Raw genomic sequence first — 26,524 nt, 5'->3', positions numbered from 1 at the left:
GGTTTAAGGTTACAATCTACTTACCAAATTGTTTGAGAGAAAACTTTAAGAGTAAAATAATCTGGCAATCTCTTCAATAACGTCAAAGTCAAATTAGCTTTGTTTTCCACAAAAACTATGTGGTCAAGATAGTATAAGTGTAAATGTACAGTGTTATGCGTGGATTATATTAGTTTTGTCTTGTTAGACAAATATTTTAAAAATTGGATTCCAAATTTCCACTTGATAATAAAAAACAACTTTTACTACATTTTCAATAGCTACTTATATTTTCTATACTATGTGCAAATTAGGGTTAAAGACGTTTCAAGTCATCTAGATGTTATGTACAGTTGACTCTTGAACAAGGGTGTTGGGGAAGTCCACCCTCCATGCAGTCAAAAATCTGCATGTAAGTTTGGACTCCTCAGAAACTTCTCTACTAAGAGCCTGCTGTTGACCAGAATTCCAACTGATGACATAATGCTACATATCACCTTTTTGATGTTAGGGGTATGATACCCGGTATTGTAATAAGGAAAGAAAACGTCACTAAGAAAATTGTAAGGAAGAGAACGTACATTTACAATAGTGGGCCATAAAAAATCCACGCAAACGTGTACCTGGGCGGCTCCAGGCAGCGGACACGTATGCTGCACGACGGTCCAAGGTACATGTGTGCTGTGTCAGCCAAGGGCAGGGAGGGAAGAAAGACAGAGAAAATGAGACCAATTTATTTCTTCTGTTTTAAACAAGAAAACTCGAAAAAGTTCGTTTAATTGGAACTGAGTTTCTCAAAAGAGAAAATATAAAATATGGGAAATCACTTGTTTTAATAAAAGGTAAAATACTGGTATATGAGCCACAAGGTGGTGCTATAATTCCATGCTGGTACTGATTATTTTAGATAAAAGCAGTATTTTTTCTTTTATGACTGTGATATCTTGATTTTTTATAAATTTTTTCTAATTCAAAAAATAAGGTAAATTGGATTAATTAATTCTAGAAATATCTGCCTTTTTCTAATTCTAAATACTAGTTTTTAAGGTTGTAGGCTAACTTTAATTCTTAAATTTTCAAGTCTAAATACTATGTATTAGAATACTAAAAACACTTAGTTATTTCCACACAGAATTTAAACTAACGGTAATATTTCATGTGACAAATATCAAATTGCACATATAGACTATAAACAGATGACTACATAAAATAAAATCAGATAATTAAATAATAATAAGAAAGAAAACAATACTCCTTTTTCCTCAATAATGGAATCACTTTTCTTAAAAATTAGCCAGGGCTATTACATTTTTTTAATTTATAAAGTTAAAAAAAGGTAATTTCTCTAGTAATTTATCTAGGAATTTAAAGTGAATTTCAGTTTTCTCTTGATTTAATTTCATCTAAGACTTTTTCTCTCTCTAGAAAAACATCTAACTTCCCATCACCTAAAAAAACCCCAAAAACCTTACTGTGCGTCTTGTATACTGAAAGGCCCCCATCTGTGCCTGTGCTGCTGGTCTGAAAATGTGCTGTGGAGTAGAGCTCTAAAATACTCAGCACATTTCTCATGCTGAACTTTCTGACCAGCTTCCAAATACAAAAAGAGAGTTACACCCTCATTTTCTCAGTGTTAACTGAAAACATACTGCTGCTTTTTGATTAACATTAAAATTGTATTTTTTTTTTCAATGAGCATTTCTGATTTCTCATTACAACATCCTAGTTAGGACAGATGGCAAGATGGTATGCATGAGAGCCTCCTGGGTACAATATGCAAGTCCCAGCTGGAGTGTTTCCAACAGGATGTAAACCACAGTCCGCAAGCCTCGACTTTAGAAAACATATTACTTAGCACGCTGCCAGCAAATGTCAACACAAAAATACAGTGCTGTAATGACTTCACTCTGTAAAAGAAATGTACTGGCATGTAAGTTTTCCTTAAAAAAGTAAAACAGAGTAAAGCAGTGTAATCATAGCATAAAAATATTTAAGTATTTATTCAATACTGAAAAAAACCTCATATATCAAATGGAATTCAAATTCTTCATAAAAAATATTGCAGCATATTAAAATTTATAGAGAATTCTTAAAATATACAATGTGTACAGTAGCCAAAGTCCTAGTGAAGTTCATGCAGAAAATTCTATAATTAGTGATTTGGACATTTCAGTAACTCTGCAGTTTCTTCAAACCTGAAATATAACAAATAAATAATAAATAAAAATTCATAATGAGGCATAGGGTTTAAGTGGCTGAGATTATGCTTTTGAGGCTAAAACAAATTTCAGTGCTTTTTTTATTTATAGGTATAAATGATAAATTAAGTGTATATCATGGCCACAGGGGAGAAATAGCAACTAAAGTCAATTATGAGGCTTTAATTCTTAGAGCATGAGTTATTTTAGTATTTATGAAATTTCAAAGCAATATAGTTCACTGAAGTAGGATGCTGCATAATCATCTTACACAAGTTCATTTCATATTTCCTTTTGACTGCTTTCAGAATTTCATATTTGTATAAGAAACAAGTATCATTTTTAGTATTATTTTACCATTAACTGAAAGACTAGCAATACTTTAACAATACTTAAAATGTCTCCAAACCATCCACCTACATGTATTTGATATTTTGATAAATCAGTTATCAAAGGTAGATAATACTTCAACTTCAAACAAAAATATCTTTGCACTGTTTAATCACACAATTAATTCCATTAACAATGTTTTACATCACTTGTTGGAAACCAAAACAGTGACTCATCTCACAAACACATAACTGTAAGGGGATTTATTATCCACTGGAGTCCTGAAGGAAATTCCACACCTGATTGAGAGACCTTTAAGGTTTGAAACACATATGCACTTTCTATATGTACTGTAATCCAATACAATTCCCTATAGAGAAATGAATTTCTGTTGCCCCTTTCTGTTACTTACATTTTTTTCATCCTTTCCATTTTCTGGATTGTTGTTTCCTTTAATTTAAAAAGCAACAAATTTAGGTGATTTCTCAGACCATCATCAAAGATGGACCATGAACATATAAAACAGTCTAAAACATTGCATTAAGTACTGTTTACTTATCATAAAGAATTTTTACGAGAGATTAAGATTTACAATTGCACTATTTTTCTTGCCAATGGCATCTACAACCAAATCTAATGCTTGCTTGTTCTACTGACCTTAGAAAGGAAATCATGTAAGCAGTTGCCAGTTGTTCTTACCTCTGTATTCGTTTTCAAACCGCAATAATAAGCCGTCAAGGTTGTGGGAGTTGAATTTGATGACACTGTACTATAACCAGAGGACAGAGGAACACTTGTTTGCTGCTCCTCTTTGCCTTTCCTATCTGTGGAGAAATTACTATTTAGGTTATCATCACAGTGGAGTCACATCTAAACATTTTATGTGTAAATGGAAGAAAAACACATTTTAATATAAAATGGCTATTGATATTGACCCAGATAATTTTTTATTATTCTTTAAAGATAATGGCCTACACCTAGAGATCTAGATGTTAAAACCTGGTCAGTAAAAATTATTAAAGGTACTACTACCTTTATCATGATAGGAATTAACTGAATAAGAAGACAAGTTCATAATTTTATTTTTAAGTATCAGCTACTATTACTAATGCTGAGTATATTTTTGAAACATCAAGAAACATTCTCTTCTAAGTTAACATGTATGGAAAAGACAATGCTTAAAATTCAGGGTTTAAAGATTTTTTTTTTCTATAGAACTGAACAAGTTTCCACCTTGTATGCTAATACCATTTATTCAACAAAATGATGGCAAATCTTTCCTACAACTAAATCAGATCTAGAACATAACTTATAAGACATGCTACTATTAAATCAATCCCATTAGCCCTATGTTTTAGTCAAGATATATAGGACTGCAAAATCAAGGCCAAGGCCAAAAAAAAGGTAAACACCCATTTAAACTGGTTTACTTAGAGATAGTTTTATTGTAAGCCTACACTGACAACCTCAATTAGGGAAAAAGTATTACACTTGAGGACTGAAACAACTGGAAACACTTTTACTCTCATCTCACACAGAGCTAGTCTCTTCTGTCTAATTCTCTTACCTATTTACTCCATCTGTCTGCTTACTTACCAGCATGAACTTGAAGAAAATGTCCAGCCTAGCCCAGGCTCAATATCATTTGACTGACTTAGTATCCTAATTCCAAATTCCCACGGGAGAGAAAACGACCCAGCTAAACATCTTTTAGACTGGTACTCTCTGTTTTAGGTGTCTAATCTTGATGCAACTGGTCAAGCTCAGGGATCAAAGATTACATGGTGTAACTTTGAAGATTAGCTATACCCAGCTCTTTTAGCAGGGGGTGTTGGCAATACGTAATTTCAGGGAATATCCTGAAATTAGGCAGGAACTATATCTACCATTCCCTAATCTTGGGTTATATTCTATGGATAGAGATGAGTACCCTTGGAAAGTGCTGAACATTTTTTAAGCCATTCAAAAATAGTGTGGTTTTAAGTCCTAGGGCAGGAAATACGAAGTGGGAAGACAAAAATGGAAAGTGAATGGAAGGTGAAGGAACAGCTTTCTGCTCTGCTTTCTGGGGCCTAGACTTGGAAGTGTCTATCTAGCCTTCAAGGGTATATACCTCACACTGGGAAAGAGCTGGTTTTAGGTAGGCTATGGGGGCTATTGGAAAAGCCATATAGGGCATTTCAGAGATTACAGAATGGGGCATATACAGAACACAAGCCATATTTTAATAGCCAGATCAATGTATTATTTTCTGTGACAAATCTTCCTATTGCTTTCATAAGTCTTTTTAGTATATAGTCTCCCTTGTTTAAACATAATGGCTTCTTAACTGTGCTATGGGAGATTGAGAAAAGACTTGGTAACTAAGTTCAGGTAGGAAAAGAAAAGGGAGAGTAGTGGTCCTTAGAGCCATTATTGTTTTAGAGTTTCAGAGTCATCTGATCTCTGTGAAGAAAGAGGATCTCTAAGATCTAGATTTTCCAGCCAAATCTCCCCATGGCCATTAATCTTTAATTGCCAACTTTAGAGAATTACCTTACTGTATTAAGAGAACTAGTTAGGTCCTCTGCCATTTTACTATACAGGTAGCTTCCACTTATCATTATGCCATTCTGCTTTTACAGACCCACATTAGTACCTGTTTTTGCTAACCAAAAGAAATCAAGGACGATTTTCACTTTGTTGATTAAAGGCAAAACATGAAAATAGCGTTCAGCACTTGTCCGCACATTTTAGAGGCATCAAACACTCTGCTCAGCCAGAGTGGCCCTGCCAAGCTCCTTCCCTGGGAGCTATACTCAGCATCTCAGCATCAAGCCGCCACAGTTTTCAATAAATTTCTGTGAGCAACTGTGCTTTATCACGATTTATTTTGTGCATCCGTTGGCAAGATGTGTCCTAAGGCATCAAAAAAAACTAGGAAAAGTTATATTTGGGTCTGGGAATGTTCAAAAAATTTTCCCTGTAAATTAATGGTACTACTTTGCTTTATGCCATTTAGGCTTATGAAAGGCTTCATGGTAATGCTCTTCTTTCCAATAGCTAATTGAAAACTAATTTGTAAACCAGCCCTTCCCAATCAAGGGAAAATATATGTCTGACTGATTTTTGGATATTTTGTCTTAGGCATTCATACATAACTTCATATTTTCAAAAGTGAACTCATTTTTCCCCAACTTTCTCCTTAATTCTCTATTGTATTAAAGAGTGGCAACTATGTATCTGATTACACAGGTCAAATACAAGTGGTCAGCTTTGACTTTTTCTCTCATTCACATCTACTTGTATCAGCAATCAAGCGCTATCCATTCTAACTAATTTCTTCTTTATCCTTACAATCATAGCCTTAGTAGACACCCTCATTATTCTGAAATAAAAGGTCTGAAAGACCCTTCAAATTGCTGCCCTTCTGTGTTACTTTCCTATAATGAATATTGTTTTAAGATGATTTCTCTGAAACATAAATCTGATATTTACTTTGCTAAAAATCTATGACCCCACATAAACTCCATGATTTTATCTTTCTACTCTTCTGTTTCAACTTCCTTCATATGCCCACACATACCCTTCCTTTTAGTCATACTGGAACCACACTCTTGTGGCAATAACTTTATTAGCATTTTTCTTGTGAGGAAAAAGGCACAGAGAAAGCAAGCAAAAGACAGAGAGCATTTATAGTCATGGCCTATCCAATAATTAACAACTAGGTCACTGTGTCCCCAACTGAACATAATTATTTATGTTCATAGAAAACCATCATATGAGGTCACTTCATTACCTTGATGAAACAAAACAAGACTGTTCATGGGTCATATCTGAATACAGATAAGGACACCATGTGAGCAGCAAACACACAAGTGACCAGCTAGAGTGCTCTCCCGACTAGTATAAGTGCTTCTTTTCCACTGAAAATTTCAGCTTCATTTCAGTATCATCACTCATCAAACTGTTCTTGCTTCCTAATAGAATCCAAACTAGAGGAATGCTCACTTTAAACAGTCTCCAGAATCACCCAGTATAAGCCGAATCTTTATAATAAAAGCCTCTCCTCACTGATTTTTAGCAGACACAGAAATGCCTTACAGCTCCCCATGGAAACACTATTTCTGATAAAGGGAAACAAATCTGAAACTTCTCCAAAACCATTCCCAATTTAACACAATCCTAAAATGAGATTGGTGAATTATTGCTCTCAACCTCTAAGTAAAATCAACTCTCTGCTTCCATGTAGCATGCATATTTAAGGGACAAAGTGTAAGAATCTATAAACTTAACTCTTTTAATTGATCACTGTCAGATTATAAATTTTTTGAGACCAGATATTTACCTTGTTTGTAATCTACAACCCATTTCAGACAGTGACCTGTCTGCTTATCAGTCTCTTAGTACATTGTCTTAAATTTGGCTATATGTTACCTCAATGGTTTAAAGGTAAAAAGTGTTAATAAAATTATACTGTGAATATGCAAAACCAAACTTGGAAAAGGCAAGCTTTTGCAAATAGCAGGCATTCAATATTCTTTCGCTATGTAAAAAATAGAGCTCTATTATATACAGATACTGGAGATAGAAGTAGAGACCTAATTTCAGTCTGCTAGGCAGAACATACGGCAAAGATCTTGATCTCAAGGATCTCAGAGTTGAGCTTTGATGCTGGTTAAATAAACAAATGAATGATAAATGTGAAGTGGAAACATTTACCGAATCTGAAATTTGTAGTCTAATACATTTATTGCCTGAAATAGCACTTCAAATCATTATACAATAATCTAATTACTGAAACTGTCCTGCAATAAAACTGACATGTACACTAAATATGTCACAGTTAAGAGAAAACTTCAGAGCCAAGTTACGTAGATTAAAATATGCTCCATTATTCAATAGCTGTGTGGTGTTTGGCATATTTATTTAATCTCTCTGTACTTCAGTTTCCTCTTCTGTAAAATATGGATGATAACAGTACTTAAATGTTTGCTCTGAAAATTAAATTTGTTAATAGAGCAGTTAGGACAGTGCCGGAACATAGTACTCCAATGTTGGTGTTGTTGTTATATACAGAGTAGCTGAAAGATTTAGTGATATTAAGCATCCACAGATTTTAAAATGTAACTTTGCTATGAATTCTCAGTTGGACAAAATATCTCTTCAGCAAATATGATTTAATTATTGGCATAAGACAAAATCTAAACCTTTGTCTATTCAAAAAGTGTTAACAATAAAAATAACAACTCTTACTGAAAAACAGCCCAGAAATATTAGCCTTGCTGCTCAGTCACAATGAAAATGTCAGTAATCTAGTGGAATTAAGTGTCACGGAGAAGACTTTATCATTGTTTAACTGATTAAATTCAAGAGGTCTGTAATTCATTATAGATTACTGACAAATATATTTTCTTTTACATATATTACTTACAGAGGTGGAAGCTATCATGAGTTTAAATTGGAAACTCTGGAGGTCCATTTTTATTCTACAGTATTTAGCAATTAAGAATAAAATAAAATGTCTGTATAAAAGTTTGCAATTTCATACACGGGGCTTTATTCAACCACTACCTTGTGTAAGATATGTAAGCCGGCTTTTTAAGGCAATCCTTGGCTTCCATAGTCTATAACTTCAATAACTGTCTTTTTTCCTACGAGTTTCACAGTGTCCAAAAAAGAAAGGCTTGGGAATATTATCAAATACCTGTAAAAATCGTCTTCCTGAAAACTCCTTACTTTACCACCAATACCACTGCCATAATATTACAACTTACCAGAATTCAGAATATCCATGTCATTACTGGATTCATAGTCTTCATTCACTTGACTAAGGTTTATATATTCATCATTCTGGAATAATATAATTTAGTATTTAAAATAAAAAGTTTTCTCATTTATATTCTTACTATTAAGCATAAAATAAAAGATAACATGATAAATGTTTAAACATCTTTACTTATTTATAAAGCAACATATAAATGCCACTATAAATATGAAATAACTAGAATGTGGAAGCAGAGATAACATTCTTGAATCTACTAACTTTAATGCTAGGAAGGAAAGATAGACTAGAACCAGAAATTGAAATCCAAAGTAAATCCAAACAAATTTCTCAGACTTCATAAGGCAATGGGAAATTTGGTAACTATTTCTGTGAAATTTATAGATTGGTTGATGTATATAAGAAAAGGAAATCATAATTTTAATTTTTCTTGTAGCATCCACTTTTTTTCCCCTTATAACAAAAGGACATTTGCACAACTAAAGAACGTGATTTCAAGCTTTGGATAAGAATCAAACATTATCATACCTTACTTTAAATGCTTCCAGTATCAACAGCTCTAAAAGCTGAACCTACAGAGGCTTGCAAGATTATTTCAGATGCTAAGGCGGAAAACAATAACCACAATAGCAGCAACAAAATAGGCTTTTTTTTGTTGAAAATAGGCCTAAAGAGGCCTCATTTCAACTAAACACTTTCCCATTACCTAAATATTCTTTTATTTGTTTTTTTCTGAAAGAATACACACTTTACAATGAATAAAACCTTTAATGTATCTGAGATATTCCATAAATGTTAAGGATAGGAAATACCTTTTTAGACAAAAGCATTTCTGTTTCAAGAAGAGTGACACGACTTAGAAGATTAGCCCAGGTTTTTTCATTTACCATCACTTTTCCTTTCATTTTTTCTTCCAAAGAGTCTAATCTACTCTCTATCAAAGTCAGTTTCTTAAGTTTTTCCTGGCATTCAGCAAGCATAGTCTGTAGTGCAGTAATCTCAGGATTAATTTTCATATCCTAAAATGATCAGAAAGGTTGAAAATTGTATCACACAAACTGAAATCGCTTTAAAAATCAATGTGTTCCAATTTCAAATGTGTTATTTCAATAGTTACAAAAGGCAATACAGCATGAGAGTTAAGAGTATGATCCGTAGAGGCAGAATGTCTAGACACTGAAATTACCTCTTCTGAGGTATATGATCTTGTGTGTGTGTGTGTGTGTGTACGTATGTATGTATGTATGTATCTATCTATCTGTCTATCTATCTATCATCTATCTATATATAGAGAGGGGCAGAAAGCTGAGACAATGAACCTACATTTTCTGAGGTGTATGACCTTACATGTGTGTGTGTGTATGTCTGTATATCCCCAACAGTATGTACTTCATACAGCTCATGCGAGGATTAAATTAATTCTTCGTGAAGCTCTTAGAACAGCACCTGGTAGTATAATAAAACTATCACTAACTAGCTATTTAGAACAGCACCCAGCACAAAAGCTAAGAGGAAATGACCAAGAAATGACAGTGCATTGAAACTGTTCAGTTTGCTATTAACAGGAAATAAGCTTAATGACCATGTGGTAGTTTTTATAAATGCCAATTATAAACTGCAATGTATAGAAGTTACAAGAAATAGAAGACAGAAAGGGAAGTTTAGCAGAAGCAGTATAGATTGGACACTATAATAGGGTCTGTGGCAATAAAGTAATAGAAAATGTTTTCTAAAAGTAAGAGAAAAAGATAGTAAGGAAAAAAAAAAGGGCCCAACAAGGAAAATGAAATGGTAGGATGGAGTGTGTACCAGTTCTTTCTATTCATTAATGAGGGGAAGAGACAGATGGTAGAGAACCTTCATTGTACAAAGCAGTATATCTGTTTCTAACCAGACTTTAAATTCCTTGAAGCAAAGTACTATGTCTTATTCATCTTTGCATAGCATCTGGCCCTGTAACCTAAACATAAGCAGCAAATAATATCTGCTGAATTTTAAACAGCAGGCTTATTTATTCTTAAATAAGGTGTCGTTGAGTAATAATGTAAAAAGTAGAGACATTCCAAAGTTTAGGTGATGAAGTAATCATGTATATCAAAGTAAGAAATACTGGCATCTGGTAAAGAAGTCCAAACTTCTTACTTGTTGTTCAGACTTGATTTCAGGGAATTTTACTTCAGGAATCTTTATTTCAGTAGTCTTTAAGTCACACACATCAAATGCTTCACTAACATCTGTTACTGTACTTATCATATCTTCAGGAATGTTAACACCATCTTCATTATACAGGTGACGGATCACCACAGCTTTTGTCTGCATAGAGAAAATGATGACAGAGCTGCTTCAGTGTTTTCCTCATACAGTTATTCTCAACATACACATAGTAATTTTGTAGAACTATCTTCCCTTTAAAACTTATGACCATTTAAAATATTAAGGTATATATCAAGCAATGATTAAACTGTTACATTTTGTGCTGACGAAATTATAGTTATTAGTTTTGGAGCATTCTTACATAATAAGAGACCAACTGAAATACCTATTCAATAATGTGGGATTTGATTCACAATGTTTCAGATTTGGTGGGGAAGATGTTGGAAAAGTGGTTATAATAAAGATGAAACAAGATTAACAAAGGGTTGATAAATTGCTGATAGTGGGAATCACTACTTTTATAAATGTTGGAAACATTCCATAAAAGGCTGCCACATAATTCCCATAAATAATCAAGAACTGGCTCCATGAGCCGGACCCATTACAAGTTTATTCTATTAAACAAACCGGAAAATATCAGCTCTTCTGCTAACAATTCAAACTTAATCATGAGAAAAGTCCTGAGAGAAAGGCATTAGGTCAAACTATGCATTCACACAAGGCTCTCCTGCCTACTGCCTTTACTTTAGATGGACTGCATGTGCACTATAAACATGTCATATGATGTAACATAGAATTCACAAATCACACTTTACAGAAGGCACTGAAGAGAGACAATTTGCTTCAGTATTGACTTAATCTCTACCTGCAAACAAAGGGATGTACTTACTGATTCCAACTCTTCTAAGCTGGAGTACTTTTACTATTCAAGTTTCTGATAAAGATCTGATGTAACTGACTAAAATTTGATTAATAACAAAAAAATACCTTAAGAAAAATAAGTCTAATGGTGTGAAATTTTGCACCTTATTACTACTCAACCCCAAAACTGAAACATAAGACTGAAAAATATATGTTATATCAGCTTATGTTTAGTAAGTGCTTATAGTGCCTGTAAAAGAACAGGAACATTAAAAAAACAAAACAAAACAGTATAGGGGAGCCTGGATGGCTCAGGTAAGTGTCCAACACTTGACTTAGGCTCAGGTCATGATCTCATGATTAGGGAGACTGAGCACTGGGTCAGGGTCTGTACTGAGCATGGAGCTGGCTTGGGATTCTACCCTCTAACTCTGCCCCTCCACCACTTGCATGCACTCTTTCACAATAAATAAAAACATTTTTAAAAAGGTATAAGAAAATTCTTGTTTATATTAATGCTTATATATTGGGGAAAGATACTAGATATAAGCCACCTAAAAATTAGAAAATGAAAGCATATAAAATGAGCAAGAGTTAGATAAGAAAAGTTAGTGACATAAGAATGCTTTTCCTACAGTAAAATGTCAGTATTTTTTATAGAGGCATAGAAGTAGTCTTTTAATACATTCTGTTATAACTCACGTACATTGGACTGGGAAGAAAAGATTCTCTTGATTTTACTTCCACCAGAAACTATTCACACACTTTATCTAATTACACATTGATTATTTATCTGATATTCTATTCTTTAGTCTCAGAAATGGTTTGCTCCAAAAGGAAGATAGGTAAAAGTATACTGATCATTATAAAGTAACACCTTGAATTCAATTTCTCTTGGAGATAGAAAATCTCTCTCTAAATGCATGGGACTCATTCAGCCACAAATGCCAAAGGAGACAAGGGTAGGTAAGTATTTATTAACAAAGAGAAAATACTAAAAACACAAAAACAAAAACAAAAACTTGACCCCAAACCAGATTATAGGTTTAGGGACTATCAATCCTGTGGATAATATTGTCCTGTTACAGAGATACGCATTTATGCAAATGAATCATCATAATCTATCACTATAACTAATGGTGTGCTCCTCATACATTTCCATGTTTTAGAAACACTAGATACATAAATGAGAGTATATGTCTTGACCACATAATACAACCTCCCAAAATCATTGCTATTCTACCTGGGAAATGAGGAAGATTTAGGAAATAGAAATGTAAAAATAAACCTTGTTCAATTTTACATTTCTATCTTATATGAGGACTGTTCTCCAGATAATATACAGTATACAATGTTAAAACTCCTTAACAAGCGGCACCTGAGTGGCTCAGTCAGTTGAACAGCCAACTTCAGCTCAGGTCAAGATCTCATGGTTGTGGGTTCGAGCCCCACGTCAGGCTCTGTGCTGACAGCTCGGTGCCTGGAGCCTGCTTTGGATTCTGTGTCTCCCTCTCTCTGCCCCTTCCCTGCTTGTGCTCTGCGTCTCTCTAAATGTAAAAAATAAAAAAAAAAATGTAAATAAAAAAAAATCCTTAACTATATCTGACTAAAAATGCTTTACCAGCTACTAGTCAGAAAAGTGAACCTTGTACATCTGATTAATTAGGTAGATACATCTTTAACACCTACATATTTTCTTAGTATCTTCCTACCTTTCCCGAAGTCATAAACCTGCCAGTGATATCAATGCCAACAGATTCTGTAGATGTCTTCTCAGTGCTTGAGGAAGATTCTGACTTAACAGAACTGATTTTCTTTCTTTGTTGTGATGGAATCTAAAAAAAAAAGTATTGAGACTAAATTTATGTGAAAGCTGACATATTAAAACTATATTATGTTTAAATTACATTATTTAAATTTTCATATGTGAAATATGACTACCAAATAATAAGAATCTAGTCAGATATGTCTTTTGAAAACTAAGAAGGAAAATGTATTATGTTTGAACTGTTAGCTTTGCTAGTAGCTCAAGGTCACAAATTTGTAAAAACAGGTCCATCTGACTCCAAAGAATGACCTCTTTTTTTTTTTTTTTATTTAAATTAAAATTAGTTAGAATATAGTGTAGTCTTGGCCTCAGGAATACAACCCAGTGATTCATCTCTTACATAATGACACCCAGGGCTCATCCCAAAGGTGCCCTCTTTTAAGGTCCATCCATTTAACTCACCACTGGCCCCCCCCAACACACCCTCAGTTGTAGTCTCTCTCATTTTTCTCAAAAAAAGTTAATTTTGAGAGACAGCATGAGTGGAGGAGAGGCGGAGAGAGAATTCCATACAGGCACTATTAGTGCAGAGCCTGACGGGGAGTTTGAACTCACCAACTGTGAGATCATGACCTGCGTCAAAGCTGAACGTTTAACCGACTAAGCCTGAGCCACCCAGGCGCCCCATAAGTGACCAGTATTTAAAGGAAACATTAGGCATAAGGTTGCCTAAAACTGTGAACGATGTAGTTAATTGTACTTACATGTTAGTTGACTATCTAGAGTATTGAGTTTATACATTAAAACACCAGGCCACTTAGAGTAAGTTAAAATCTATTAATAAAATTACCTTCTCAAAACTACTCAATTCCTTGTGCTTTTTCATCACACAATTCAAAATATCACAAATAATTTGGATTTTCCATTCTGCAAACCCGCATTGGAGAAACTGCTTTTTTGTCAAGATTGGTTTATAATTAAATTGATCACGAAGAAGCTGTAAAGAGGAAATAGATCAAAATGCAAAATGATAAATGGTCACCTGGTCAGGAATGTAATACCACCTTTGAGAAGGAGGATCAATTCATTAGATCAAGGTACTAAAGAGATTTGTAGGGATGGTAGTACTCAGGACCACCAGGTAGGAGAGGTATCCAGGTAGAAAACAGGTGCCTCGGAAGCAGCAGAGAACAGATACATGTCCAGGGAGATTAAAAATACAGCCAACGATCAAAAGGTTCAAATATCCTCACAGGTACTAGAAAAACTCCTTAACTTAGTAGAAAATAAAGAAGAGTATACCAGATATCAGAAAATCATAGTTGTATTATTTTAGTCCTACCACTACATGATTTCCTAGACAAGTCAGCAGGCCTCTGAGCTTCAATTCTAAAATGAGAGAAACAGACGAACTAGACCACCAATTTTCAAATCCTATGCTGTAGAACCAGAGAATTTCTTAGACATGCCTCAGGCTTTAAAGGAAGCTTCTGGTATTAGAGGTAAAGACAGGGAAGATTAAAACAGAGGCTCTATACATAAAGATCCCATTTCATTAAATGTAAACTCTAAAAAATATTTGATTTGACAAATTGGTTTTATTATTTTAATAATACTTTGAGATAACCACTACTTGAGTAATAATAATGATCAAAAGGTATTAAGGAGGAGATTAAGTTCAGTCCCAGTATAGTAGAAGTGTAGAAACTAGAGTAGATAGAAGATGTGGTCCCAGACCTCAAGGAACATAAAATCTCAAAACCGTAGCTCCTTCTTACCAACAACTACTCATAATTCTACAAGCCACAATTTACTCTGTAGTCACATTTCAAACTTATGCCAATCTGCCAAATTTTACTAAAATTTGATACAAAAAGTAAATAGTAACCAAAGGCAAATGTTTACCAACTGCAATTTATTATATAAAACATAAAGGGAATTTAAATTATATCTTGATTATAATAGGGACTGTCTAAAAGAGAAATGCATATGAAAATGCTGTCAAATATATATGCTGTACATATATTTAAAGAGTTATGATAAAACATTAATCTTAAAATCATGACTTCTGAAATAATGTTTTACAAACTCAAATACCTTGTAGACAGTATCTATAAAGCGCAAGTCATTCTTCGCTATGAGCTCTATATTGGATTCCACCAGTAGTTCTGCTACATAAGGTGAATATGAGGTAAAGGAATAGCTGATGATGGGCAAAGATGCAGCTGTATCTCCCTTTACCAAACTATTAGAAAGAAAAAGAAAAAGAGTTTTAAGGAGCACAATACCACAAAGTGAGATAAGAAGGGAAATAAGATGTCAATTTATAAATTAACATCATAGCCAAATAATTAGGAGAGACACAAAACTCTTATGATCCCATCTTCTACTCTAACTCAGCATCGCCAGATTGCTATGAAATAATCGTGTATTTACTTATTAGTCAGCACTTTAGTAACAGTATTTGATTTTCCAAAGTTTAGCCTTACTTGATCAGCCCATTTTCTCTGATTAAACAAATGTACCACCTTACAGTGCTCTAATACACTTTACAGTTTGGCAAACACTTGTTACATTCCCTCACTTGCTCTTTATGACAAACCTGCAAAGGTCAAATATTATGAATTCTTAATTACAGAGACGAAAATAGGGCTAGAAAGGGCATCAACTGTAACTGGGCTAATCAGTTTGCATCTTCCATTTATATTAAGCTAACTAAAAATCTGTGCCTTAGTAGATTATGCTAATTCTTCCAGTCCAGAAGGTATCCCAAGAAAGGCACCCCATTCTTTTCTACTTATCTGTTATTTGCTGTGAATTATATGCCAAGTTTCAAGCCATCCATAAAGCCATCCTCCACTTTCTGATCTATACTGATCTCTCCCAGAATGAGTCCCAGGGTATTCAGTGTTTGATGCTTCAGCTTTTGTCTTGTACTCTTTTCTATTTGTCTACGCATGGGCATTATTTTATCAGTGTGAAATACCTTCTCTGATTCTCCCAAAGCAAAGCAAACGGGGTATTTGTTCAATTAGTCAATTACATCTGTTAAACTGAAGTAAAAATGTGCTTACACAAAACATTCGTTTTTCCACAAAACTCAAGAAAAAATTCTCCATCGTCACCCAAAATTTTTTAAAAAGGCAGAGAACAAGTACGTATTAAAATTATGTTTTGGAGCACTTGGGTGGCTCAGTCGGTTAAGCATCCAACTTAGGCTCAGGTCATGATCCTCACAGTTTGTGAGTTCGAGCCCCGCATCGGATTCTGTTCTAACAGCTCAGAGCCTGGAGCCTGCTTCCGATTCTTTGTCTGTGTCTCTCTCTGCCCCTCCCCAGCTCACACTTTGTCTCTCACTGTCTCTCAAAAATAAACATGAAAACATTTAAAAAATTTTAAAGTTACATTTCATTTTCCAAGACAAATAGAAATTATTTCTCATATTTAAAGGTATAATATTTTACCAAATGAGAAAACTGCTGGCAACACTGTTAGTTCAAATGTTATGCATAGAAGACAGCCAGGTCTACATTTAATACCTCTTGTTTTTTGCTTTTGGTTTTGAAAGGTAATTTTATTTTGAGAGACAGAGAGAGTGCAGGGGAGGGGCAGAGAGAGGGAGAGAGAATTCCAAGCAGGCTCCATGCTGTTAGCACAGAGCCTAACACAGGGCTTGATCCCATAAACAATGAGATCATGACCTGAGCTAAGATTTAGAGTCTGATGCTTAAATGACTGAGCCACCCAGGTGACCCTAATACCTCTTGTTTTAACCCAAAAATCTTTGTTATCTAGTTTCTGAGGACTTTGCTTAGAAATAGTAACAAAACATATATTGCAAGCTGGCATACTGACCCCTAAAAAAATCAGATGCTGAAAAAAAAGTTTTTGAAAAATGTATAAGAAATAAAGAATCAAAATATGTGTGGGGGGAGTGTATATGAGTGTGAGGGGGGCAATTTGAATAAGCAGTAGCAAGTAGGGTTATCAATCTCAATAGATCATGCAGAGTTACTATGTTGTGAAATAATCTAAAATTAATTGTTCTTAATGATATTCCTGAAACAGTCAGAAAATCAAATGTTTAAATACTATCCTCAAAAGGCAGAGGAATTATCAGTATGCTTTAGAAGTACATAAGAATTATCAGTTTATGTTAGATACGTTAGATGTATTCCTATCCAAAATGTATCTTAAAATGATGCTTAAAAGTAGTAAGAAAACTTGGCTCTTCAAACTAGTGAAGTCCCAGCAAGACAAGAGAGTATAAATTTCCGTTTAAGGGACCAAGACATGATTAGTACATATTGTGGAATACCTTCTGCTTCTCACACAGAAGGCCTGTAATAGGTCCTTTGAGCTCAACTTTTTCCCCACTCTCTTCACTATCCTTTCATTTGTAGCCATCTCTTGGAGTTAAGTCTCCCCAGTATCCAACAGAACATCCATTCTTACATGTAAAGCACATTACTCCAGGATGATCTTTTTTATTGTTTTTACCAAGTTGCACTACACTTCTTGAACACATACCTAATCTGGACTTGTCCACTGACACTCACCTGTTGAATAAATGTCTACTTAGCAACTAATATGTGCCAGGCACAATTCTAGATGTGGGGATACTGCAGCAAACAAAACAAAGTACCAGACTTCAGTTACATCCTAGTGAGGAATATTTAAAAAAACTTAAAAAAAATATTTATTTATTTTTGAGACAGAAAGAGAAAGAGCGAGCAGGGAAGGGTGTGTGAGACAGAGAGAGAAAGAGAGAGAGAGAGAGAGAGAGAATCTGAGGCACGCTCCAGGCTCAGAGCTGTCAGCACAGAGTCTGACATGGGGCTCAAACTCATGAACTGTGAGATCATGACCAGAGCAGAGGTCAGACACTTAAATGACTGGGTCACCCAGAAGCCCTAGTGGGGATTTTTAATTAATAATCCTAGATAAGAAGAGAAAGGAAATATTATGTAACAGAAGATGACAAAAGTACCATTAGATTAGCATGAATACAGAAGAAATGTACATTGCTACATTTTACAAAGAAAGTCAGTAATAACTGAAAAGGCAGAAACTAAAGCAAAAGGTTCAAAGTGGGGTCTATTAAATGACTTAGCCTAGTAACAATCTTTGAGCATGGTGTAAGTTCTCATAAGCAATCTATTAACTAGAATCTTCCAAATCAGAAAGAAATAACATCCAACTGAATGTGAGAGGACAGAAGATTGTATAATTGATGAGATCCAATGTAATTTTATTCTTATGACTTTAAAAGTTCTACAGTTCATTAATTCATACTTAGTAAAAACAAACAAAAAAACCTCCTGTAGTTACTTGCTTTCTAAAAGATTTTAAACATTACAGGGAAAATTTTAAATGGACCCAGATAAAACCTGTCTATTTAAATATACTCCCCAATGTCAAATCTTACCTCAAGTCATTGCCCAAAAGAGCACAAATAACTTTGATATACAGCTTACCCTACACAATCCACCTCTTTAGGATAATTTAGCGAGCGAAGCACTTGTTCTAGGTTCCGTAAGCTTCTTTTTAAGTCACCGGTTGCCATTATTTAACAGTATATTCAGCTCCAACTTTTGAAATGATCTAATTTTTCACCTAAATTGAAAAATCCATAAAACACTGGTTAGGTTTGTTTCTGAATCTGCTATTTTATTTATATCCCTTATAGGCACTTAACCATATTTACCTTAGCTATTTCTCCACTAATGTATTAACTTTCCTCCAGCGCTAATACTGCCCTCTATCAATAGTATATTATTCCTGAATTTAAGATATGCTTTTACCCTGAATATTTTTTCCTTACAGAAAAATGTTTCCCTTATGTTCATATTTTTAAAATATGTCTCGTGATACCCTACCAAATACTGTATTTTGAACAAAGTGCCATTTGGGAAGAGACATCAACTTGAAATAATCTCCACCAATGACTATTTTAGATACTTATAAAGGTTACATAATAAAATCCATAAAAAATGGAGATGAGAATTTAGCACAGATTTAGTCATTGCTCCCAGGGTTTTGACCTCACATAGTCGCCAACAGGATGCTTTGCTTAAAAAATAAAATGACTAGTTAAAAAAGATTCAGGATTCAGCTGGTAAAATGTGGCTGATTAAGGGCATGTTATCTTCATTTCTTTTCTTGCAACACCACTAAAATAAGTAGATGACCAAAAACCATGTATACTCAACAGGGCAAAATGCACTAGAGGGGATTCCATATGACAGAAGTACCAACAAAATTTTGGAAGACTGAAAGCAGATTAATGAGTGATAACCAGCCCAGCAGAGCAGAAACAGGTTAATCCTATCCATCTATTTAGAAGGAAACCAACAGCAACAAGATATTTTTAGAAATGAGGAGCCCGTAATATTTAGGAAAGACTAAGGGGTAAGGCCAAGGGGGTTGAAATATGGATGATTATTTGAAAGTTCATGTAAGGAGCTGCTAAACCTAGATTTTTACCCCCCCCCACTCCCCACCATAATTTGTTCAGCTAGGCAACTACCTCTCTGTTTCCCCAGGTTTAGCAATGAGTTATATAGTATCAGAACACAATCAATAAATTGAAGAAAAAAAAAAAGTTGTACTTCATTAAAATTTAAAACTGTTCTATAAAAGACATTATCAGAGAACAAAAAGACAGTCCACAGACTGGTAGAGAATATTTACAAAACAAATATTGAATAAAAGTGTTTCAAAAATGTACAAAGAACTCTTGGAAGAATAAGAAAAAAACCCTAACCAATTAAAAAATAGGCCAGATATCTGAACATACACCTCACCAAAGAAGATATAAAGATGACAATAAGCATATAAGAAAAGACACTCAGTATTATATAGCATTAAATTATGGCACATTGAAAAACAAAAGATACCAACAAACACCTATTATAATGACTAGAATCCAAAAAAAAAAAAAAATGGTGATACCAAATGCTTATGAAGATAACAAACAAAAGAAACTCACTTATTGCTATTAGTCATTTTGGAAGACAGTTCAGCAGATACAAAACTAAACGTAGTCTTACCATACAATCAGCAATCATGCTAACAAGGTTCTCACCAAAGTGAATTGAAAACACACGTACATATAACATCCTGTGCCTGAATTTTACAGCAGTCCTATTCATAATTACCAAAAAATGAAAGCAGCCAAGCTTTCCATCAATAAGTGAATGGATGAAAAAAAAATGTGGTACATCCATACAATGGGATATTTATTCAGCAATAAAAATAAATGAGCAGTAAAATGACAGGAAGATATGGATGGACCTTAATGCATCTTTCTAGGTGAAAGAAACCTTCTGAAAAAGCTACATACTATATGATTTTAATTAAATAGCATTGTGGAAAAGGCAAAACAGAAGTGAAAATAAAAACTATAGAGATCAGTGGTTTCCAAGGATTCAGAAGGAAGAAGACAGGTGTGAATAAGTAAATATAGGGGAATTTTTTAGGGTGCTGAAACTATTCTGTGTTATACTGTACTAGTAGATACATGACATTATGCATTTATCAAAACCTATAAAACTATCAAGCACAAAGAAAACCCTGGCGTACGTGACCTTAAAAAACCACATAAAAGCTAGGAAACCCCAGGGAAGAACACAGACTGTGACAAGAGAATATAACTATATTACCAATGTGTGAAACAACCTCATAGAAGGCAATGGGTGGAAAAGGTGCTAACTGAAAATGAGTGGAGCTTGTGAGACTAAAGACAAATTAACTGCATGTAAACACTCTATCCTAGTTTATAAGTTGTTTCCCAAGGACTTATGAGGTAATCCTGATACTTCTATGCGTAAACACTGGAATTGAGCAATTAAGTAAATAGATGGTAAAATAGAAGTCTGGTTTCTTACTGCTGGAGTGGGAATTTACAGACTAGCAAGGAGAAGAGACTAGAATGAGCCATGCTTGCCTCATGGATTAGTGAGAAACATCAGTATGATGAACTCATGTTTAGCTTAATATAGCCACAGATAGTTATATATTGAAGTATTTCAAGATATGTGTATATAGACAACTTGGCATACACATTTCATTTCTCTGCCAGCAGAAAGTGATGGAAAGCAAGAACACTCCAGCAGTAAAGAGCACACACACCGTTCAGGTCTTGGTGGGTAACATTGTTCTCCAGTAAAAGGAAACAGGCCTCCCTGGAGAAATGGTCAATTCTGGGATAGAAAATGTGTAAGATGACCCTGAAGCTTGATATAGTTCCGGAAAGAAAGTATACAGAAAACAAAACAACCCCAAATTGGTGGGGGTATGTCAAAAGGACACAGGAGACAAATGAAACAGTTCCCAGTGGTCAAAGGTGAAACTCTCTGAATGACAAAATTAATGTAATAATACTGGATTAAATGCAAAGTATGAGCAACACAAAAACTGAATTACTACAGTTCGATGTATCAACAAATAAAGGAGAAAAGTGTTATCATTTAAATGTATGTGGAACAGGCATTTCATAAAATTCAACATTCATTAATGATATAATACTTAGGACATTAGGAATAGAGAAGAACCGGCAGCATTTGATCAAGGATATCTACCAAAAAAAAAAAAGGTATGCAAACATCATATTTGATGCTGAAACTGGAAGCTTTCTTGCTGAGACTGGGAATGAGGCAAGCTTGTACACTCTCATCATTTCTCTTTCACATTAAACTAGAGGTCATGGATAGTACAAAAATGCAAGAAGAAGTAAAAGGAATAAAGACTAAAGAAAATAAAAATGTCACTATTTACAGATGACATAATTGCATATAAAAAATACAAAAAGTAATTGAATTTAGGATGGTTGCTGGGTACAAGGCCAATACATAAAAACCAGTTGTATTTCTCTATATTCCTCAGTTAAAAATTTTATATTAAAAGTTGTATACGTAGAAATCAAGTAACCACAAATATCATAAATATGTGAATAACTCTAGAATAGATGTTAGACTTCAAATAAAAAAAACCTATAAAATTTTATTCAGATATATTAAAGAGGCCCTAAATAGAAAAAGTATTTACCTTGTTTAAGGATTGGAAGACTCAAAAAATTGATCCATAGACTCAATGCATTCTACCTCCCTCCCTCAAAAAAATATCTAAAGGATTTTTTGGTAGAAACTATGATTTGAAAATGTATATACAAGTGCAAAAAGAAAAGGATAACTCACACAATCTTGAAAATAATCAAGTAATCAAACTAACCACCTAACCACTGGATATGAAAACTTATTATATAACTTAAATTTAGAATTAGTGAAAATATATACAAATAGAAAAATGGAATAGAAAAGTTCAGAAGAATGACCATGCATATATTGACACTAGAATAATAACAAAGTTGATGCTCCAGGAATGCTGGAGAAAGGATTTTTTTTCCCCATAAACAGTCTATGTCAATTTAATATCCAGAGAGATTAAATAAATCTTGACCTCTTGATGTAAATGGTACTTCACATATTTTACCAAATTCTAGGTTTGTTGAAGATATAAACATAAAAATGTAAGACACCCAGGCTTGCTAGAGATCATAGAGGAGAATATCTTTGATCTTCAGATAGAGAAAGATTTCTCATCTTTTAAAAAAAATTTTCAAGGTTTATTTTATTTTTTAGAGAGAATGAGAAAGCGTGCAAGTGGGGGAGGGGTAGAGAGAGGAGGAGACACAGAATCCAAACCAGTCTTTAGGCTCTGAGCTGTCAGCACAGACTCCGAAGCAGGACTTGAAAACTATGAGATCATGACTTGATCCAAAGTCGATGCTTAACCAACTGAGCCACCCAGGAGCCCCAAAAGATTTCTAATCTTAATGACTAGTAAAATGAACCAGATTAAAATTAGCAAATCTGTTCATCAAAAGACCCTTGAGAGTGGAAAGACAAACTATTGAGAGAAAGTGATGTTGTGGGTAATGTAAAACCAACAAAAAGATGCATATCTAAAATACATAGTAAAGAATTTCCTTCAAAGCAATAAGAAAAAGAAAGACAACTCAATAGGAAAAAGGGAAAGAGACCTGAACGGGAACTTTACAAAATAGTTGACATGAAAAACATTTCATCACATTCAGTATTAGGAAATATCAAAGTAAGCCCAAAATGAGACACTGTAGAACATCTGAAACACAGTGCTATGAAAGGGTAAATTGGTACCACTGCTTAGGAAAACTTAATGGCGATATCTACTAAGGTTGACATATACGGGGCTTATGAAATAGGAATACAACTCCAGAAAATACATATGTCAAAAACCAGTATGTGTGTATATATGTGCACCAAAACACTAGAACAGTATTTGAGATTTTAAATAAAGTAGCTCATTATTGTAAATCTTGAAGAAAATATGTAATTATATTTTTAAATGACTCATTACATAGTTGTAGGGCTTTCATTAGATTCTTGAAAAAGATTATTCCCAAAAAAGATTCATATAATAAATAATTAAATGTTTATGAACCTTTACTAGAAAGACCTAAAAGGCTCCTAAACTATAAGCAATCAGTAAGGCAAAGGTCAATAAGGCAGGTAAAAATAAACTGTCCATGGTCACTTCATAGAAGGAAAATATATAACAATACCTTGAATAATGAATCCTCTGGAAATGAAGCTCCTTTAAAATGAAGTCATTACATTAAAAACAGAACAATTTATAAATCAGGTAGAGAATAGTATAGTCTTCCCCCCTTCCCCCCAGTCAACATTCCAGCAAGTTGCCCAGGATACAAAACATCTTACACACTTTCTCTGTGTCTATGCATAACTAGAGGTAATAAGGCAATCAATTTGCAAATTTCTAAATTTAGACTTTCTATTTTAAGTCCCTAGCCACACAATTCTGTACCTTCCCCCTCCCCCCTTTAGGAATGTAGTAACAATTCTGTACCCTTCCAGGTCCCAGCTTTAGGAACACAGTAACTTTTTACTGCAAGACTTCCTTTAGCAACACGGTAAATAAGATATTGTGGAATACAATTTTATACACTCATGCTTGGATTTCAGTTTGCATTTTCTAGCCAATCAATTACTTCTAAATATTTACATTTTTAGGCAAAGGGAATTTCAGGTACCATGAAATGAAAGATAACCAGAAAAAGAGGAAGTGATCCTGAAATCACATTATATAAAATATTGGCCAAGAAAATAAACCTTACTTAACATCTTTTAGGATGACTAGGGAATAGATGGACATAGGGAAGCAGTAAGAGAGATGACTTCCTAAGTCCAGCATTTACTGGGAAAGATGAAGTGGTGACTAATCTTATAACTGCAAAGACTATATATTCTTAGGTACTATACAGGCCAAAATAGTATTGCATTAAGCTCTAGGCCCACCTATCTTTATATGATTCTTCGGGTAACATTACCTTCTAAGACATTCTATAACCTTAATATAAATTATATCTCTTCCCGAAGACTTCCTTTAATTCTTCTAGATGTATATTCCATTTTTCTACTACATGTCATTTTGCTTTTTTTTTTTTTTTAAACATTTTGTATCTTTCCTTTCTCTGAAGTCCTGGAACATATCAATGTCTCATATTATTTCTACCTCTGAAAATGGAATTTCTGACAACAAAGTATGTCCTTGGAACACATCCTCTTCAGTACCAGCAGAATAAATATTTTGAAGAGTAAGATACAAGTACAGGTTGGATCTGTAGGTGAAGGAGAGAACTAATAAAACAGGACAGAAAAAATACAGGGATAAAAAATTGTGAGTATTACACACACAAAAAAATCACAGCTACTGCTCTACATTGTCATGAAAGACTGCTAAATCTATTAAAAAACGAAAAACACTGAAATTAGGATATTAAAAGAAGCCAATCTATAACTTAATCACAGTTTTAGCATAGTACTTCCAGAAATGAAAAAACGTACTTCTTTAAAAATTGCTAACATTTTAGATTTATAACCTTTAACAAAAGAAATTAACCAAAAGGAGCTATTACTCTGCTATTGTAGCCCAAATTCAACCATTAAGATGGACTCAGTACTGCTTCTTAGCATACTCCAGGGAGTTTCTCTAGAAGTCAGATCTGCCCCACAACTAAACTTATTGGGAGAAAGGTGGTGAAAACAGTATAGACAGCAGTTTATGATTTTTAATCTAGCTTAATCTCATTGCTATTAGAGGTGTTAAATGATGCCTCCCAATGGAACGCTATTGAGCTCAGTGATTTTTGTTCAGAATGAACAAGTACACGGACTTTAACGCTCACGGTCCACGGCTAAGAGTTTGTGAGATAGCTTATAACACTTGATAGTATCTAAAACCGTAAAGCAAAAATAAAAAGAGGAGTCTACTGTGAGGAAAAGTTAGGTTTATGAAATTTTAGCAAAAGATACTAGGGGAAATACTGCGCTAAAACATAGGGAGAAAAGTCTGGAAAGGGAAAACACAAAGAAAACTGGGAGAAAACCAGGGAGTACGGAACAAGAATAGAGCTCTGGAGGACTGCTGTGTTCATAGTTACAACTGTCAGAATACTTGTGGATCGTTTTAGAAAAATAGCGTACCCATAATTTCGCAATCAAAACGCCAAGACCAGTATTTTCAATGAGGGGAAAAAATCGTAAGTTATCTACAAGGATACGGAAACCCAGGGAAATGCGAGCAAGGAAAACTCCAACCACTTTCACCTCTTTATTCCAGTGAGCCTTTCGGAGGAGTCGGATCCGGTCTCATCGGATCCTAATGAAGGAATGTGTCTCTACCTTCCCAGCCCAAACGCTAAACCACAACCTAACCTGAGAGAATTAGCTACCGCGATTTTTCCAACTTCGCGGTTTATCATAAGGATATGCCACTTGAGTATATAAACATGGGTTCTCCTCCCCCCATTTGATTTAAAAGGATGAAAAGGCAGACCTGGTCATGCGCTCCCGCCGGTGGTTTCGCTAAGGGCAGCAGGAGAGAGGCTTCCCCGGCTTAACCTGGGGCGCAGCCTCGCCAGCCTCCTCAGCAGCCGCCAAGCAAACAAGTGGGCCTCGAAGGCCTCGGGCCCCACACAGCAGGGACAGGGGGAGGTAGCATACGCGACCAGAGGTAGCCCGTGGATACCAGCCTCCAGCAACGCGTCTCTGTGGCCCGACGCCTGCACTGAGGCGCACCCCTCGCGCCGACCGTTTGTATTTAAACAGTGGGTCGCGGCCCGCCACGCGCCTGGCAAGCCCTTCAAAGCTGCCGGCTCCTAAGTGCTTCACGATTCCTCGCTGCAGATTCCACACTACATTTGTCCAGACTTCTGAAGTGATTGACTCTGCTGAGAGGCTTTTCAACGGCCGGTCCAATCCCAAATTACGGATTAAAAATCTGTCTAGCGTAGAAGCTCAGAGTGGCTCGGGCTGCTAGGCGAGAAACAGGGAATCTATGGCGAATCATAAACATCGGGGATAAAAATGCTTCTTTTTAAATGCTCAGAACCCGAACGTCACTTCCGGC

The 26,524-nt window shown here is 34.7% G+C and overlaps 1 protein-coding gene across 6 annotated transcripts; it reads right to left on the bottom strand.

Moving 5' to 3' along the window:
* Positions 1-1,955: 1,955 nt before the first annotated feature.
* On the bottom strand, positions 1,956-26,385 carry CEP44 (centrosomal protein 44). Of its 6 annotated transcripts, none has more exons than XM_039243228.1 (13): positions 25,952-26,384; positions 24,629-24,753; positions 23,658-23,689; positions 18,532-18,670; positions 15,152-15,299; positions 13,905-14,051; positions 12,999-13,121; positions 10,414-10,584; positions 9,084-9,290; positions 8,264-8,339; positions 3,207-3,331; positions 2,920-2,957; positions 1,956-2,174 (listed from the first exon to the last, which is right to left on the bottom strand). In XM_039243228.1, exons 4-13 carry the CDS (start codon positions 18,618-18,620, stop codon positions 2,132-2,134), a joined length of 1,167 nt encoding a protein of 388 aa, XP_039099159.1. In that variant the 5' UTR covers positions 18,621-18,670; positions 23,658-23,689; positions 24,629-24,753; positions 25,952-26,384; the 3' UTR covers positions 1,956-2,131. The 6 variants fall into 6 exon arrangements, with proteins under 6 accessions (XP_039099159.1, XP_039099160.1, XP_039099158.1 ...); XM_039243229.1 differs by having other exon boundaries at positions 24,444-24,734; XM_039243227.1 differs by having other exon boundaries at positions 24,629-24,734.
* Between the last annotated feature and the right edge of the window lie 139 nt (positions 26,386-26,524).

Source organism: Hyaena hyaena, unplaced genomic scaffold, assembly GCF_003009895.1.
Source record: "Hyaena hyaena isolate Hyena2069 unplaced genomic scaffold, ASM300989v1 scaffold_226, whole genome shotgun sequence".
NCBI lineage: Eukaryota > Metazoa > Chordata > Mammalia > Carnivora > Hyaenidae > Hyaena > Hyaena hyaena.
Note: the sequence above shows the minus strand (reverse complement) of the source record. Positions and strands in the feature narration are given on the sequence as shown.